The sequence below is a fragment of the Monodelphis domestica genome, chromosome 3, assembly GCF_027887165.1.
Source record: "Monodelphis domestica isolate mMonDom1 chromosome 3, mMonDom1.pri, whole genome shotgun sequence".
NCBI lineage: Eukaryota > Metazoa > Chordata > Mammalia > Didelphimorphia > Didelphidae > Monodelphis > Monodelphis domestica.
Genome location: NC_077229.1, coordinates 445,337,426 through 445,355,489, shown reverse-complemented (window position 1 = coordinate 445,355,489; position 18,064 = coordinate 445,337,426). Strand labels below are relative to the sequence as shown.

The window sequence follows — 18,064 nt, the reverse complement described above, 5'->3', positions numbered from 1 at the left end:
TCAGTTTCTTCATCTATCCCATGGGGATATCATGTTCCCTATTTGATTATTTTTATCTGTCTTCCTACATCATCTGGACAACTAGACTAGAAGCTCCTGGAGGGCAGATTGCACAACAAAAGGAAAGGTAATTTTCAAGAAGTGATTTTTCTTTTTTCTTTTCTTTTTTTTTTGGTGGGGGGATGGAGAGGCCAACCTAAGACCTCTAAGATATGAGGTGACAAGGAGCCATGATTCATTGTTCACATTAATCCCCAGACTCTTGACAAGAGAATACAAATTAGCAGGCAGCTAATTTGGCAGGGAAGCTGCTGGCCACCTCTAACATCAGGCTATGCTTACTTTGAGGTCCCCAAAGTCACCATGCTGAGACACAATGCCATGGCACCCAAAGACCATAGTTAAAACTCCCATCTGTCATTTACTAACTTACTCTAGTTTGACAAGCCGTTGCCATTTTCCTGAATCTCAGTTTATCCATCCATGAATGAGAGCAATGATACCCACATGGCTTACTTCACAGGGTTGGAAGGAACAAAACTGATGGATGGATGTGTCCCAATGGGAGTCCTCCCCCACCCCACTGTACCTTGCATGGTGCTTTTTGCATTGCATGGCCATAATGGTTCTATATTGAATGAAAAAGACTGCTGCCATGATTGGGACTAATTATAGTTCATTTCTTCAGTCAGGTCAGATTTCTCAGCTCTTGGTGTGGACAGAGTGTGCAGCTCAAATTTCCCTCAGATGGTCATGCTACTGGGATATACACTTCAGGCTATAGAGTCCTAAGCCTAGACATCAAAGGGCCCACAGCTGACCTTTTGGAAGGCCAGCTCCTCCCTAGCCCCACCTTGATGGTTCTGTCTGCATTCATGAAGAATCACAGCAAATGTGAGCAAGGATACTTTTACAGGACACGCAGCTACTCTAGGGGTTAGCAATCATGTTAGTTGAATGAATGAATGAAGCGAAAAGATTGACTACTGATGGGTGAATGAATGAATGAATATTCTTCCCCATGTTATTCTCTTTTTAAGATTTTTTTTAAAGATTTCACTGCAGTTTTCTTCCCGTTCAGCATAAAAAATAATGTTAGAATATCCAGGAACAACATACGTTCAATCCTTTAATCAGTTTAGGTCAGGAAAGCTTCATAATTATACACTCTGAATGACGAATATTGACAAAAGAGAATTGTCAGACTCCTGGTGGCCCACCCTGACCCTATCCCCACAGACACCCAGGGGTGTCCATATGTAAAAATGTTCAAGGACTGAAGTGGAATTCACCTCAACTTTCCAAAGTCTACTATGTGGTCAGTTCTGCCTCTATAAAAATATACACATACAAAAGTACTTCTACAAAATCATGGTGTCTATTTTCTGAGGTTTGCATTATTTTGTTAAAAAAGGATTTCAGCCCCCCCCCCCCTAACAATTCTGAAATAGCTTCCACAGGATTGAGCTTCTTCTTTCCTTATGTACAGGGCCTGGCCAGAATGTGCTGAGGACAGAGCAGCAGGTAGCCAAGCAATTTCATGGGGAGGGGAAGAAACGGAAAGTTTGGGGTCACCTAGTCATCCTGCTGGCATTAAGAGTATCAGGAATTGGGAGTGAAGAGAAGCATTTTAATACTGTTCTGCTGGATGTTTCAAAAGAAAGTACTATGAGTCACGACACAGTCATTGAACTACTCATCACAGCACAGCCATCTCTGGAATTCTCATTGATGTTGGGTCTCTGCAGTGGCTATACATTCCGTGGACAGTCTGACATATCCTGTGTGGAGGATTCAGTGGCATTTGGTCCACAGAGGTTTGGTCAGCAGGGAAAGCTGCTGGGATTCCTTTCTAGGTCCAGAGTTTCTGATCAGAATGTCGTCCTCTTTGATGAGGAGGGAGTGCCCTGGGGACTTGGTGTGCAGCACTGGGCTGGGTGTCAGGGACACAGGGCTTCTGGAGGAAAAATGCTCACTCTCCCTTGGGGAACGTTGGCTGCTCTTACTTGGCTCCACAGGTGTTGATGTTTTTCCCATCGGCTGCATCTTCCACTAGGGAAATGTGGTAATCAGTGGAAAGAGTAAAATGGGAGATACAGCCCACTAGACCTCTCATATATTGCCTATTTGTATGCAGGGCAATTTCCTTCATTCCACCTGCCAGGGAGGGAGAGAAAAGGAAACAGGGGAGAGTCAAAGGGGAGATCGCAGACCTGTAGAATCATGAAATCTCACAGTTGGGAGGGACCTAAAATTTCACCCTATTTCTGCCCTCAGAGACCAACACCCCCATTCCAAAGTTCAACTAAATCCCTCCACAGCATGATAACTTCTTAAATATTTTAAAAGGTAGCTATGTTGTCTCCCATTCCCAACCCCCTTCTTCTGGCAGTCTAAACTTCTACTTCCTATGATCTTGGGACTCTACAGAATCCTGGACACCTGTTTCTAGAGGCTGGCCAGCTTCTCACAGATCATAGGAGCATAGATTTATAGCTGGAAGAGACCTCAGAGGTCATGTGGTCCAGTGCTCTCATTTTTACAGGTAAAGAAACTGAGGCCTCAAGAGGTTTGCTCCAATTGAAAGAGGAAGTATCAGAGGTAGAATTCAATGTCTTTCCTCATGACTGAACACAATACTCCAGATTTAGTCTGACCAGGAAAGAATACAAGGGGACAGTTGCTCCCCTAGTCCTTGAATTGGGTAGATGGCAACTTCTTTCCACCTTTCTTGAGTGTGCTTGCACAACTGCCTGACTTCTCCCTATGGTCAGCTAAACAAAGCGATGGGGGCTGAATCTCACATTTCTCATTCATCTGTCCTCTGAGTATAAACATATGCGGTATGCTTACATTCTAGTTAAAGCTCCCTCCTTGGAACAAAATGGGCACTGCCAACGTTTGTGGATGAAGGGATTTCAGTTAGTCAATAAACAAGAATTAATTTCAGTGAAATGTGGAGTAAAAATAAAGGTCACACCAGTTTCAAACATAATGAGGTAGCAAATGTGCTAAACAACATTTAGTACTTTTCTATTAATCTAATTTTATTCACTAATTAAATGTTTTATTAATGACAAAGAGACATTTCCCTTTTTTGTAAGTACATGGAGAAAGGCTTAGGGTTCACTGATTCACTCCTCCTCCTAAGTCTTTGCTGGGTTGGGGAGATGGAGGAGAGGTGTCTGGAAGAATGTCTCCTTCCTGGTACCTGGTTTTGGCAGGTTCTTGTTTCCTAAACAAGAAAGGCTTTGTTTTCCCCAAGGGATTGGCCCAAAGCACAAAGGGGTACAAGCAAGTTGCTTCTAGCCCTGTAACTAGCCAGGGGATGAGCGAGGAAGAATTGAAGACCTCCCAAACTTCCTGCCTGCCACTCAATTGGCTTCAGCCACTGGAACTAATAGCTACTAGGAACTAGTACCTTGACTTATAGGGAAAACCAAGGTAAACAGGAGCCTTTAGCTGCAGCCAGGTGTCCCCAAGCTCACTCACCTACGTAGAGATCTCCGTTGATATTCAGCTGTCTCATCATCCCAGGGGATTTGCCTGTTCTCGCTCCATAGTCATCCACAGTTATCTTCCCAGATTGGCCATCCCTGGAAAGACAGTCACCACTTTCAATGGTTACTTATGGATAGCATCTAACGAAGAATGAGGATTGTGAGAACAATGCCCCAAATCTGGTATTTACAAGAGCTTTCTGACACCGATCCTACTTCTGGCATCCAATGTAGGACTGGAGAGCACAGAAGCCTTAATGAATGTCTATCTTCTGGCTGTAGTGAACATCTGTGGGCCCCCAAAGGACTATAAAACAGGGCCAAGACAGCAAATATCTCTCTGCCTGCGATCCAAACTCAGGTTGAGGTCTTCTGCTTTTTCACTTAGCTGGTCCTCTGTAGGGTCACCAAGATCTGCCGGATAGGAATGTGCTAGGCATGTCCTTTAGCCTGCTTGGCCTGACCTAATCACAGAGTCATCAATTTAAATTGGGCAAAGAGCTTAGAGATCACTGAATCCAATTGATTTAATGTTCAGATAAGGAGGAGGCCCAGAGGGATAAGGTGATCTGCCCAAATGACAGAGCTGGGCTTTGAACCCAGGTCCTCTGTCTTCCACTGTGTTATCCCCACTGGACCACCATGCCTTCTTTGATTTTTTTCCAGCCTACCTTTCTGGGACTTAGCCATTTGTTCATCTGACCTATAGTAACTATCAGATTCCTAGGTACTAACTGGACCCCTTCTGATCAGAGATATTCTGTTCATGCCCAAATCCATATAACAGAAACCAGTGAAAATGCCAGTTACACTACACAAGAGCTGGCCTGGTGCAGAGAACTTCGAAATGGACATTGCCCTGAATCTTTCAAGACTTGGAATGCTCATCATTACAGACTCCACTTTAGTGTGGAGAGATTATTGCTTTTTTAAAGAAAAAATACATATTAGTTATTTGAGACTGGGAGGTGGATGGGGGCACTGAGAGAGAGAGAGGAAAAGAGTGAAAGGAGAGACAGACAGACAGAGACAGACAGATACAGAGAGGGGGGAGAGAGAGTGAGAGAGAGAGAGAGAAAGAGAGAGAGAGAGAAAGAGAGAGAGAGACAGAGAGACAGAGACAGAGACAGAGAGAAAGGGAGGGAGAAAGACAGACAGAGACAGAGACAGAGAGACAGAGGGAGGGAGAGAGAGAAACCTAGGGGTCTCCTTTAATATTTTCCCATAAATTAGACAATACTAATGTGCTAATAAGAAGCCAGCTGGCAGATAGAAATCATTCTTTAGCTTGACCCTGAAGTAAAGAATATGGTACAGGACAAATAAGATGAGGGAGGATGAAGATTTAATGCAAGTAAAATGCCCTTCATAGCTAACTGTGAAGTCATGAAATACTGAGAAGACCAGGGGTAAGAAAGCATTCTAATGGGCGCCAGAGGTTCCTAGAGTTGAAGGCAAAAGATTTAATCCAGGTGAGTTGAGTCCTGGAATGTTGGGACAATGACCAGACCCATATGTATGTATGCATAAGGATGGGGATGGAAGGGGCAGAGAGTGGTGTGTTGAGTCATTTCAGTCATAATCCATGCTTGGGACCACATTTAAGGTTTTCTTGGCAGCCATAGAGAGGAGTGGTTTTGCCACTTCCTTTTCCAGCTTACATTTCCTTTTCCATTTCACAGATGAAGAAACTGAGGTAAACAGGGTTACACTGACTTGTCTAGGGGTCAAACAGCTAATAAGTATCTGAGATCAAGTTTGAACTCTGGTTTTCCTGACTCCAGGCTCCATACTCTATCCATTGTGCTGGGAGAATTGGGAGATGGGGCTAAACCAAAAGCCAGACTACTGTTTTTTTGACCCTGATTCCCTCCCTGGATGTTCTTACTTACCGGACAGCTTTCACTCTATGCCACCGGCCATCATTGAAGGATCCGTTCACTACGATGGAAGCGACACCACTACCCAAGTTGTAGCTAAAAACATAATTGGGAAAGATGGCAGAGAAAAGTGTAAAAGATGAGAGTTTAATATATATATACATTAAATATACTATATATATATGTATATATATATATATAGTCTTGTGCCCACTGGCTATATTCTATAGGCAATGGGCCAATTTGGGACTTAGAATACTATTTTCCTAGGGATGCCATGTTAGCAATGATGGTACTTTTCCAGGCCAGTCCACTAAGTCCTACTTTATCCATAATGTCTCTGAAGATGTTTTCTTTTTATTTATGAGAATTATTTTAGTTAACCCTAATCACCATTTACAATGCTGTTTCAATAGGAAAATGCCCATTCCATCTTAAGACACCCATCACACATACTTTCCTGATTCACCAGCAAAACCAGAGTAGAAACAGAGGCTTTGGCAGCAATATTTGGGGACAGGGAAGGCGAAGAAAGGAAAGAAGTTCCTGGGCTCTAGTAACTTACCGACCCATGACTTATTGGCCCTTTATTTCAGGAGTTCTTAACCTTCTTCTTCTTCTTTTTAAGCCCTTATCTTCTGTCTTAGTATCAATTCTAAGACAGAAGAGCAGCAAGGACTAGATAATTGGGACTCAATGATTTACCCAGGCTCATCCGGCTAGGAAGTGTCTGAGGACAGATTCTGGCTAACATTTGGCCCGTGAGCTAAGCACGATTGGCTTTTACATTTTTAAGTAAAGTTAATTGTAGTAAAAGCCATTCATTTTAATTTTTAAATGATTTATTTTGCCATTTAAGAATGGTCAGAACCATTCTTAACCCACAGGTCATACAAAAGCAGGCTATGCGCCAGATTTAGAATCAAACTTGCTCACCAATGTTCCACATTCATGGCAGTCATTCTGGATAGAATGAGTCTGGAATTTTAATTCTAAGGTTATTTTTTTCTTTTACCATAAATATGCATAGTACTAAGGTTCATTTTAGGTAGTTTGGTAAAATAACAAAAACAGCAACAATAATTAATAATAACATTTATATTACACTTACCATGTGCCAGACATAGGGCTAATTGCTTTATTATTATTATTATTATTATAAAGCTCATGATATTTATTTGCATATGATGGGGGGGCAGGGTAGGGATGCCATTTCTGTTCTCTACTATCATGGTCCCCAACCCTAGCTCAAAAAATGATTTGTTTACCACTTCTTCCTTCTAACAGGGCTTTCTGGCATAGAGGACAAAAAGAACTTGGGGGTGGGAGATGAACACAGAAGTAAGAAAGGTAGAGACTCAGGATGCAGAGACTGAGGGCTCCCATCCCTTTTCTATGATCCCAAAGCACTTAGCAGTATTCAGAGGTTGGAGTGACTATGTATATTTATGTGTAAAATTTTTTACAATTATTTGATTTGATCCTCATAGCAAGCCAAGAGGTAGGTGCCATTATTATCTTCATTTTACAGATGAAGAAACTGAGGCAAAGAGAGGTTAAATAATTTGCCCAGAGTCACACAGCTGGCAAGTGTCTGGGGATGGATTTTTAAAAATTTAAATTAAAAAAATTAAAAACCTGTAATGTCCATCTTAGAATCCATACTGTGTATCAGTTCTAAGGCAGAAGAATTAAGGGTAAGGGCTAGGCAACTGGATCTAAGTAACTTGTCCAGGGTCATATAGCTAGGAAGTTTCTGAGGCCAGATTTGATCACAACCTTCCATCTCTAGCTCTGGTGCTCCATCCACTGAGCCACCTAGCCGTCGCTCTGAGGATAGATTTGAATTCAGGTCTTCCTGACTCCAGGCCTGGTGCCCTATCAGCTCTGAAATCTAGTTAACCCTAAGCAATATGAAAAAACAAAAAAGCCCAAAGCGGTCATAATTAAGGTTCCAACAATGGAGCAAAACCTCAAACACTGAATCCTAAACAGAAGGAAAACAAGGATAAACATAATCTGAACTCTAATTTAGGTTAACTTCTAGTGACCTGGATGATCAATTTGTGTTAGGTTGCCAGCTTTTAAAAAATACTTCCATGGTTCTGGCAAGATGACAAAGACATCTTTAAGCAAATGTCTTTAAAAAGAAAATTCTCTCTCTCTCTGTGTCTGTGTCTGTGTTTGTGTCTGTCTGTCTCTCTCTGACTCTCTTTCTGTCTCTGTCTCTCAAAAAGAAAATGTGATGACCTGAAACACCCCTAAATACTGACTTAGGAAACTAAAGTAGAACTTATGTAAGTAATGGACTTGGACATTCCCCAACTATCCAAACCTCCTACCTTATCCTTCCTAAACTTATTTTTCATCCTTATCAACACCTCTAATCCCTCTACTCTTCAGTACTTTCTCAGGTCAATTCTTCTGCTCTAATTTCACTTTCCTGCCTTCCCCTAATAGTTCAACAGTCCCAGTCCACACTAGTTTGGTTTTTTTTGCTCCTTTGCCCATTGGTCCTATTACTAATCTTGTTTTGCCAAATCCCAACCCTGGATTACTCCTGGGAGGACTCTGCTCCTATTCACATATTGCTGAGGAAGTCATTGAACAAAGCTAATTGGGTCCACCTCAGTATTACTGTAATTGTGCCCCCACTGTGGTAAGACTATCTTTAAATTCTTCCCTAATTGATTTTCCATCCCATTTCCCCACTAAACTTCTCTTCCTTAAGCCTCTTTCACTGACCGGTCTACCATTTCCTCCTCTAAGGACCTCATCTCATACTCCAAAAAATAGAGGCTTAACCCATTCTGTCCCAGAACCCTTTCCCCGTGGCTTTTGTCTTTCATTTTTTACTATTTCTATGCCACCGCCATGTTTTATTCTTTACCCTATCTGTCTTCTTGCTATTCACACTGCTGATGAACTTTCTGGATCTGAGATCATGATGTGGAAGACTTACTTTTCCTTTTCAGTTCCAGAATTCCTACTCTGAGATTCTCACAGTTCTGATTGGAGAATGTCTCTCATGGGCCACTACTCAGGCCATCTCAGTCCATGTTTCATTCTACACCCCAGATATTTTCTTAATATCCATGCTGCCAACAAGTATGTGTCCTCCTTCGTTTCCATCTATGGACCCCTAATCAAACCAAGACTTCCATTAGTACTCAAAGAGTAGGTCAATCAATTCTCCGATGGCTCAGCTGACCATTCTTGTGACTTTCCAAATGAAAATACTTCTCCCTGGACACCACTCCTGTATATGTGTTGTCTCTCTCTGTAGAATATAATCCTCTTTAGGGCAAGGTCTTCCCAACTTTTGTATGTGTATCCACAGCACTTGGCACAGTGCCTTGTACACAGTAAATGCTTAATACATGCTTTTTATTTATTCATCCATTTATTTATTTTCCTTGAATTTCTCCTTTTTCCTCTTCATCTCAAAGTCTGTTAACATCATTCCCTATTCTTTCTCTTTTACTCTAGTTTCTTGATAGTAAGCTGGCCCTTCTCCTGAAGTCTGCTTCCTCTAAATGTACTCTTTAAAACAAACAAACAAACAAACAAAAAACACCTTTACCTTCGTCTTGGAATCAACACTGTTTATTGGTTTCAAGGCAGAAGAACAATAAGGGCTAGGCAACTAGGTTTAAGTGACTTGCCCAGGGTCACACAGCTAGGAAGTGTCTGAGGCCAGATTTAAAGCCACAGCCTCCTGTCCCTAGACCTGGCTCTCAATCCACTGAGCTACTAGCTGCACTCTTGATCCCATATTCTGCTGTCTTCTTTAGAAGATTATCACTTTAGTCATCCTCCCTCTTCTTTTTTAAGTTTCTGTCTATAGTTTTCTTGACTGCCTGCAAAAGTGTCCCCGTCTCCTCCATCTTAAAACCAAAACAAGCTATAGTTTAGTTCTATATAGTTATAGTCATCACAATATTCTGCTTTATTTCTCTTACCTTTTTTAGCCAGACTCCTAAAAAAAAAAAAGGCTTCTGTACTTGTTGCCTCTACTTTCTCTCCTCTCATTCATCTCTCAATTTCTTGCCTCTAACTTTTCACCATGAGTCAACTGAAACTTATTTCTCCAAAGATACCAGTGATTGCTTATTGCCAATTTTAATGGCTTCTCAAACATTATCTTTCTTTGACCTCTCTTCTCTTCTCTCTGTGTTTTCATAGAACTCTTCGGGTTCTCATCCTATCTGCCTGCCTATTCTTTTTCAACCTCCTTTCCTTCCTTCCATCCATCCCCAGAAAATGATAGTTACTTTTTTCCAGATCACATGTGGATACAATTTTTAATAATCATTTTCTGATATTTTGCTCTCCGTATTCTCGCCTCCCTTTCCACCCTCCCCCGAGGCAGTGGGTAATAGGATATAGGTTGTACATTGGTAGTGGTATTATTATAGACTACATATTTCCATGTTCATCACGTTGTGAAAGAAGATACATATTGCTGAGACTAGAGAAAAATTCATTGAGGAAATTAGGTGGAGAATGGTATGCTTTAGTCTGCATCTCTCCTCTCTGCCTATACCCTCTCTTTGGTACATTTGTCAGCTCCCATAGATTTAATTTTCATCTCTACACAAATGACTTCCAGATCTGTTTTTCTAACTCCAATGTCTCTTTATTGCTGTGTCCTGCATCATCAGTTGCCTATTAAACATGTCTAACCCAGATCAAATTGCTTACTAGCTCCAGGAGTGGGGAGGGAAGGGAGAGAGGGACACAATTTGGATCAGATCACTTTGGAAAACTTATATGGAAATCTGTTCCATGTAATTGAAAAAAAAAAAAGCTTTATAACTAATATCCCTCTCCACTCCAGTCCATGTTCCATATGTCTACCAAAGTGATTCCTTGGGCACATCTCTGAGCAATTTACTTCCCTACTGAATAAATTCCCTATAGCTTCCCTATAGGATGAAATATAAATTCCTTTATTTGGCTTCTAATGCCTGTCACAATTTGGCCCCAACCTACCTTTCCAGTCTCTTTATAATACATTACTCCTTTGCCTGCTTTCTGCTCAATCTAGTCAAATTGGCCATTTTGGTGTTCCTCATAGAAAATGCTCAATTTTCCATTTCCATGCCCTTCCACTGTCTGTCCCTCAGCCACAGAAGGTACAGCCACCTCTCCTGTCCCACTGAAGCCCTTATTTCCTTCTTCCACTCTGTCTTTCCTAATTCTTTCAGTGGCAATTATCCTCCTTCCCTAAAACATTATTTATTTTCCCTAAACTATTTATTTATTTTACTTGATGTATGCTTATTTATGTCTGTTGTTTCTCCCAGTAAATTATAACTTCCTGGAGAAAAGGGGCTCTCCCATTTCAGTCTTTGTCCCCCCAGTGCCCATTGCCCAGCAGAGTTCCTAGTATTAAGTAGGACTTTAACAAATGCTTGTTGAGGGGGGCAGCTGGGTGGCTCAGTGGATTGAGAGCTAGGTCTAGAGAAAGGAGGTCCTGGGTTCAAATCTGACCTCAGAAATTTCCTAGGCAAATCACTTAACCCCCATTGCATAGCCCTTACTGGTCTTCTGCCTTGGAACCAATACATAGTATTGATTATAAGATGGGAGGTAAGAGTTTTTAAAAAAAATGCTTGTTGATTAAGGGGAAAATAAAAAATGTTGGGAAGCATATTAGATTATAAGCTCCTCATTCGACTTTGGAGGCAGATACTTTCTGTCTCTTTGTACCCCCAAGGCTTAGCCCAGTGCCCTGCACATAGTAGGCATGTGATCAAAGTTCATTGAATGAATTGAATGAACAAAGTCAGTCATCCCATATGAGCTTGTTCCCAATTATAAATCTCATTGGTACCAACCATCACATCCTTAATAACTAGGCTGCTTGCTACACTGTTCCATTCAGAATAAAATAGACCTGAAAATATTGTGTCAGTGTTATAATCAGCTTTATTTATTTTATTTATATTTATTTGGCAAGTCGGTCAACAAGCTTTTTTATGTATTTTTCTATGTACCAGAAACTGTACTAAATGTTGGAGATATATTTTTAAAAAAAGCAAAAACCAGTCCCTGCCTTCAAGGTTCTGTTGGAGGAAACAACATGTACAGAACTAGTTATGTACAAAATAGATATTGCAGTGATCTGAAAGAGGAAGGTATTCTCAGTTAGGGGGGACTCAGAAAGGTCTCTCTGTAGAAAGTGGGTTTTTCAAGAAGAGGCATGAAGAGAGCCAAGAAAGAGATCAGAGGCTAACGTGAGGGGGTCAGAACATCCCAGACGCAGGAGATGGTCACTGCAAAGAGACAGAGACACGGGAGGGTGTATGACATTAAAGGAAGTACAAGTGGGTCTGTATACAGCCATATTATGGAGTTTATGGAGGAGAGAAAAGTACAAGAATAGATAGAAAGAAACCAAGTTTATAGAGAGCTTCAAATGCCAAATAGAGGATTTTTGATTTAACACTGGAGGTAATAGGGAGCCACTGGAGCTACTGGGAGTGAGGAAGTTGACAAGAGGAGATACCATATTTTAGAAAACACCCTGTGGTAGGTGAGTGAAAGAAAGAATGAGTGAAGAGAGTCTTCCAGTAGGGAGAGAATATTATTGTAGGAGGCCTGGCAGAAACCAGATACAGACTAATGTCTTACACCATTTACCAACATAAGATAAAAATGGATACATAACCTAGAAATAAAGGGAAATATTGTAAGCAAATTAGAAGAATAGGAACATATTACCTATCAATCTTATGGCTAGCAGAATAATTTGTGAATAAGATAGAAAGCATCATGAGATAAAAAACGGATAATCTTGAATACATTAAATTAAGAAGGTTTTGTACAAATAAATCTTTTTAGCCAAGACTAGAAAGAAAGCCATAAATGTTTCTAGACAGTTTCTCTGATAGAGGTTTCATATCTAAAATATACAGACAACTTTGTCAAATTTATAAGAATATGAGCTATTCTCCAACTGATAGTCAAAGGGCATCAGTTTTCAGACAAAAAAAATCAAGGCTACCTATAAATATATTGGAAAACTCTAAATCATTATTAGAGAAATGCACATGAAAACTCTGAGCTATCTCATACCTATCAAATTAGCTAAAATGATTAAAGGGCAAAATTACAAATGTTGGAGGGCATGTGGACAAATGGGGACACTCTTACACTGTTGGTGGAAGGGTGAACTGATCCACCCATTTTGGAGAACAAGCTGGAATGGTGTCCAAAGGGTTATAAAACTGTATATTTACCTTTTGACCCAGAAATAGCACTATTAGGTTTATTTCTTAAAGTAATCAGGGAAAAAGGAAAAAAAAAGCTATATATTCTAAAATCTTTATAACAGCTCTCTTTGTGATGGCAAAGAACTAGAAATTAAAGTGATATCTATCAATTGGGGAGTGGCTAAACAAGTGTGGCATATGATTGTGATGGAATACTACTGTATTTCACAAGAAATGATGAACAGGTTAAGTTTTTTAAAAAATGGAAAGATCTATAAGAAGTCATGAAGAGTGAAATGTGCAGAACCAAGACAAGTTATATACAGTAATAAATATTGTTTGAAGAATGACTTGTGTGTCTACCTCCAGAGAAAGAACTGATAAATAGAAATAAGCAAGATAATGTTAAGTGCGACGAAAGCAATAAGGATTGAGAAAAGTCCATTAGATTGGACAATTAAGAGATCATTGATGATTATGTAAAGGGAAATTTCAGTTGAGAAATGAAGTCAAAACCTGGATTGCAGGGTTTAGGAGAGAGCGAGAGGAGAGGAAGTGGAGGCATCAGTTGTAGACAGTTTTCTTGATGAGTTTAGAGATGAAGAAGAGGGGAGAGATTGAACTATGCAGTGGTGATTAGGCAGAACAAGTAAAGGGTTTTTAGGGGTTGGGGAAACATGAGTATGTTTGCTGGTAGTAGGGAAGGAGAGAAAGACAAATAGAGAGAGGCAGAAAAAGACAGAGACAGAAAGGCAGAGAGGATGATAGTGGGATAGAAATTTCTAGAGAAGTTAGAAAGGGATGGGATCAAAGGCATATATAGTGTAGTTTTGCCTGAAGAAGGAGAAAGGATACTTCTTCATCTGAGACCAGAGTAGAGGAGGTGGTGGTAGAGGAAGATGTTTGAATAAAGGAATTTCAGGAGGACAGTAGAATTGGGGGGGAGGATAGAAGTTGTGATAAATTATCTCAGTTTTTAAGGTAAAGTATGAAGTTGGAAGAGGGAAGGCTGTGAGATAAAGCAGGAACAAAAAGGTTCTGGGAGAAGTAGCAGGACATAGAGGGAAAAGAGATAGCCTTGGAGTCAGAAACCTAGGGTTCAATGTCTGCCATACTAGATGTTGTGACCATGAGTAGTTCTCTTAACTCTTTGGTGCTCCTTGTAATCTTCTAAGACTATGTAACAGATGTGGTGCAGTGGAGAGAGTGCTGGGCCTGGAGTCAGGAAAATTCATCTTTCTGAGTTCAAATATAGGCTCAGACACATATTAGTCATCTGATCTTGGGTAAGTCATTTAACACTGTTTGCCTCAGTTTCTTCATCCATAAGCGAGCTGGAGAAGGCAATGGTAAACCACTCCAGTATCTTTACCAAGAAAACCCCAAATAGGGTCACTAAGGGTCAGACATGACTAAAATGACTGAACAACAATGTTACAGAGCAGTTGCTGACCTGCATTAGTGGAAGGATGGAGGAAAAAATGAAACAAAACATTATTTGGTCTCATAAGAGTAGGTATTTTCCAAAAAGTCATTTAAGAAGATTTCAATGTAAGAGTTCTACCCAAGTTTTGCTTAAAATTTGAGAACTGTTGCTCTAGAGCCTTTGGGTTCCCTAGAGAAAGGGAAACCATAAAACCATGGACAAGTCATCTCATTAACAACCTCAAGGCAGAGAGGTCTAATGGCCAGTAGGTCACAGAGTAAGTCAATGTTTAAGCCTGGAAAAAGACTGCCTTGAATTAATTCAAGCATGGGATCAGGCTGCCCCTCTATTCTTGGAAAATTCACTGTTTTTTTTTTTGTATTTTTCCAATGTTTTTTCTTTTTTTTTCCTCTCCATCAAGTGGTTTCTTGTATGGGGCTGCCTAGATGTAGCCACAGATTTCATTATTTGCTGGCCAAATGATTCTCAAATGAATGTCTGAATGAATAAGAGGCAGGGCTGAGAAGCTGGTGGGCAGAAAACCAAGGGTACCACGAATTCATTGTTTTCTTTACTGCATGAGAATGTCACCAGAACGATAACTTGCCCTGAAAGAAATACTTTCTTAGATGACCATACATTGAGACCTAGAGGTCCTTAATAATGTCCTTCTCAGCTTCAGAGGTTTAATCCCTTTAGGCAAGTTGATGGCCATTGGGAAAAGACTCTGGCCATAGCTCAGGCTTCCATGATAATGGGATCCCAATGAGCATCATTGGCAATGCAATGATTTGTATAGTACTTGAAAGTTTGCAAACCCTAGCCCAAGTCTCTTATTTGTTTATCCTTTTTTCAAACCTTTTCTAGGTGAACTCACTTGATCCTCATAACTCAGAGGAACAGGGTAGGTCTTACTCTGCCTATACATATATTTGTAGTTGGTTCAAAGAACAATTATTAACCCATTAGAACCCCTGTAACGTCTAAACTTCTCTTCTGTTACCAAGCCTCCCCAGTTCTTTATTTCTATGGTAGTTTTTGAACTTGTTCTTGTTTGATGTTTAGACATTTCATTCATGTCTGGCTCTTCATGACCCAATTTTCTTGGCAGAGACTGGAGTGGTTTGCCATTTCTTTTTCCAGTTCGTTTGACAAATGAGGAAACCGAGACCAATAAGATTACATGACTTTCCCACAGTCATAAATGTTTGAGACTAGATTTGAATCCAGGAAGATGAGTCTTCCAGACTCCAGGCCTGGCACTTTATCCACTGCTACATCTAGCTGCTTCTAGCTTGGACTAGTCCTTGCTAAATCACCAGAAGAGATGGTGTATTGCTTGTATGTAAGGAAATACATGAGGAAGATGAAAGGACCTGAATCTTTTCCCTGGAAAGGGCAGGGTGAGAGGGAGGGGAGAGCCAATGTTGGAGATCACGGTTCAGTGGAAAGAACATTGGATTTGTGCTCAGATGATCTGGGTTCAAATCCTGATTTTGCTGTCTACGTCTAATCCCTGATTAGTGGGAGAAATTAATTTTACTAGCTTGGAGAGAGGCAGTTAGTTAGCTGGGTAATGGATAGAGTGCCAAGACTGAAGTCACAAAGACCTTAACTGAGATCTAGCCTCAGACACTTCCTATATGTATGACTCTGGGTAAGGCACAATTTATCTGTCTGTCTCAGTTTCCTTCACAGTAAAGTGGGAATAATAATAGCAACAACCTCCTCAGGTTTTTGTGAGTCTCCAATGAGGTAACATTTGAAAGGTGCTTAGCACAATGCCTGGCACATAGTAGGCATTTAATCAATGCTTTTTTCTTTCCTGTGTGAACTTGGGTAAGTTCCAACCTCCATGAGCCTTGGTTTCCTCATATGTAAAATGAGAGGGTTGCCAAATGGACTAGATGGCTTCTGAGGTCCCTTTCAGCTCTACATTTTTTTGTTCTAGGACCTTATATGGATAGCTCTGAGCTTTTTCTGGGATCCTAGAAGAGGAGGGGAGATGATGATAACGAGGGGATAGCATCATTTGGATTTGCTAACATTTCATAGGACCTAGGGCTAGAAAAGGCCATAAAAAATCATTTAGTTGAACCCTTTTCTTTAAGAAATGTGGGAATTGTGACCCCAAGAGATTAAGATTTGAACCCAGGTCCTCTGATTTCAAATCTGGTGTTTTGTGCGATTGCCATGATACTATAGGCTTCTTTCCCCTCCCTTCCTAGCTCCTGGAGTTGCTATTCTGCTCAGTTTGGGTCTGGCTCAAGGAAGGTCCCACTCTCCAGCCTCTGGGACCTCCAGCCCCCAAGCAGACCGGCTCCCCCGGCCGAGCAGATGGAAGATCAGAGGCAGAGTGAATGGCAGTGGGGGAGTGGGCTCAGGCAGGCCAGAGACCTGCACTGGTGTGCCTTTCATGCAGAGAATGTAGCCTGCATGACCAACTGAGTGGAAAAGCACTTTATGGTCAACGTTCAGAAAGCTGAGAAAGAACTTATAATAAACCAGATGTGCCGGGGAGAGGGGAGACATCACAAAGGTATCAAGAGATTGGGGCAGGGTGGGTGGCAGCTAAAGCAGCCTCAGTGAGGGGCCGCAGTGAGAGAGCAGGTTGGGCTTGCTCCAAGGGCTAGAGGGTTGGGATATTGGGGGGGGGGGAGCTGGCTTTCTGAGGTGCTGGGGGTTGGCCTGAAGTGGTGGGGCTGAGCTGCTAAGGGTTTAGGGGAGCTGGCTTTCTGAGGTGCTGGGGGTTGGCCTGAAATGGTGGGGCTAAGCTGCTATGGGTTTAGGGGGGCTGGCTTTCTGAGGTGCTGGGGGTTGTCCTGAAATGGTGGGGCTAAGCTGCTATGGGTTTAGGGGGGCTGGCTTTCTGAGGTGCTGGGAGTTGTCCTGAAATGGTGGGGCTAAGCTGCTAAGGGTTTAGGGGAGCTGGCTTTCTGAGGGGCTGGGGGGTTGGCCTGAAGTGGGAGGATGAGCTGCTAAGGGTTTAGGGGGGCTGGCTTTCTGAGATGCTGGGGGTTGGCCTGAAGTGGGGGGCTAAGCTGCTAAGGGTTTAGGGGGGCTGGCTTTCTGAGGTGCTGGGGGTTGGCCTGAAGTGGGGGGATGAGCTGCTAAGGGTTTAGGGGGGCTGGCTTTCTGAGATGCTGGGGGTTGGCCTGAAGTGGGGGGCTGAGCTGCTAAGGGTTTTGGGGGGCTGGCTTTCTAAGGGGCTGGGGGTTGGCCTGAAGTGGGAGGATGAGCTGCTAAGGGTTTTGGGGGGCTGGCTTTCTAAGGGGCTGGGGGTTGGCCTGTACTCGGGGCTGGCCTTCTAAGGGGCTGAGGCTGGCCTGAACTGAGGGGCTGAGCTGCTGAGAGGTTGGGGGGGTTGGCTTGCTGTGCTGTGAGGATCACATTTCCCAATAATTGGATTGTTCTTCTCCATGACAGAAGGTGGATAGCTTTCATCTGTTAGTTTTGGGTGAAAGTGGGCAGGTTCCCACCCGGGGCAGTAGCTACTGTTTCAGTTCCCGTTTTTGGGCACAATCATGCACTTGAGGCCTCTTGCAAGGTTAACCACAGGAAAACCACAAGAAAATGGCCTTCCAGCAAGAAGCCTGAAACCTAAGCTCAGGCTATGCTGTGCCTGGTGTTTGCCATCTGGGGGCCAGTCAGGCAGAAGGGAACAAAGCTGATGGGAATTAATGAAGCTTAACTGAATCTCAACCAATCTTTAAATCTCCAGCAATCAAAATGATATCTCATTAAATAAGCTACACTTGGCATCTCTGACTCCATTCCAGGCCATTCACTCCTGATTGTCTTTGTTCCCCCTCTTAGTTCTTTCCCTTCTCACCCCAAAATTTCTTTCCATTTCCTTTGCATGTCAGGCATTTACTTCTCTGTGTATGCCATTTCCCTCTCTCTCTCTCTCTCTCTCAGCCCTCCTCCTTCAAGTAAAATGTCAGCCCTCTGAAGGCAGGATTGATGTTGATTTTTGTCTTTATATCCTTTACAGGGCATCTCACAGGGCCAATTATTCATAAAGCTGGGGCTAGAAGG

At 41.9% G+C, this 18,064-nt stretch overlaps 1 protein-coding gene across 7 annotated transcripts in view; it reads right to left on the bottom strand.

Moving 5' to 3' along the window:
- Positions 1–1,116: 1,116 nt before the first annotated feature.
- EGFLAM (EGF like, fibronectin type III and laminin G domains) overlaps positions 1,117–18,064 on the bottom strand; it is a 266,219-nt gene continuing 249,271 nt past the window's right edge. For all 7 annotated transcript variants that reach the window (XM_007487435.3, XM_007487436.3, XM_007487437.3 and 4 more), the window contains 3 exons: positions 5,393–5,476; positions 3,493–3,596; positions 1,117–2,157 (listed from right to left, as the gene is read on the bottom strand). In XM_007487435.3, the coding sequence (XP_007487497.2) occupies positions 2,003–2,157; positions 3,493–3,596; positions 5,393–5,476 (343 nt within the window). In that variant the 3' untranslated portion in view covers positions 1,117–2,002. The remainder of the gene's footprint in view (positions 2,158–3,492; positions 3,597–5,392; positions 5,477–18,064) is intronic.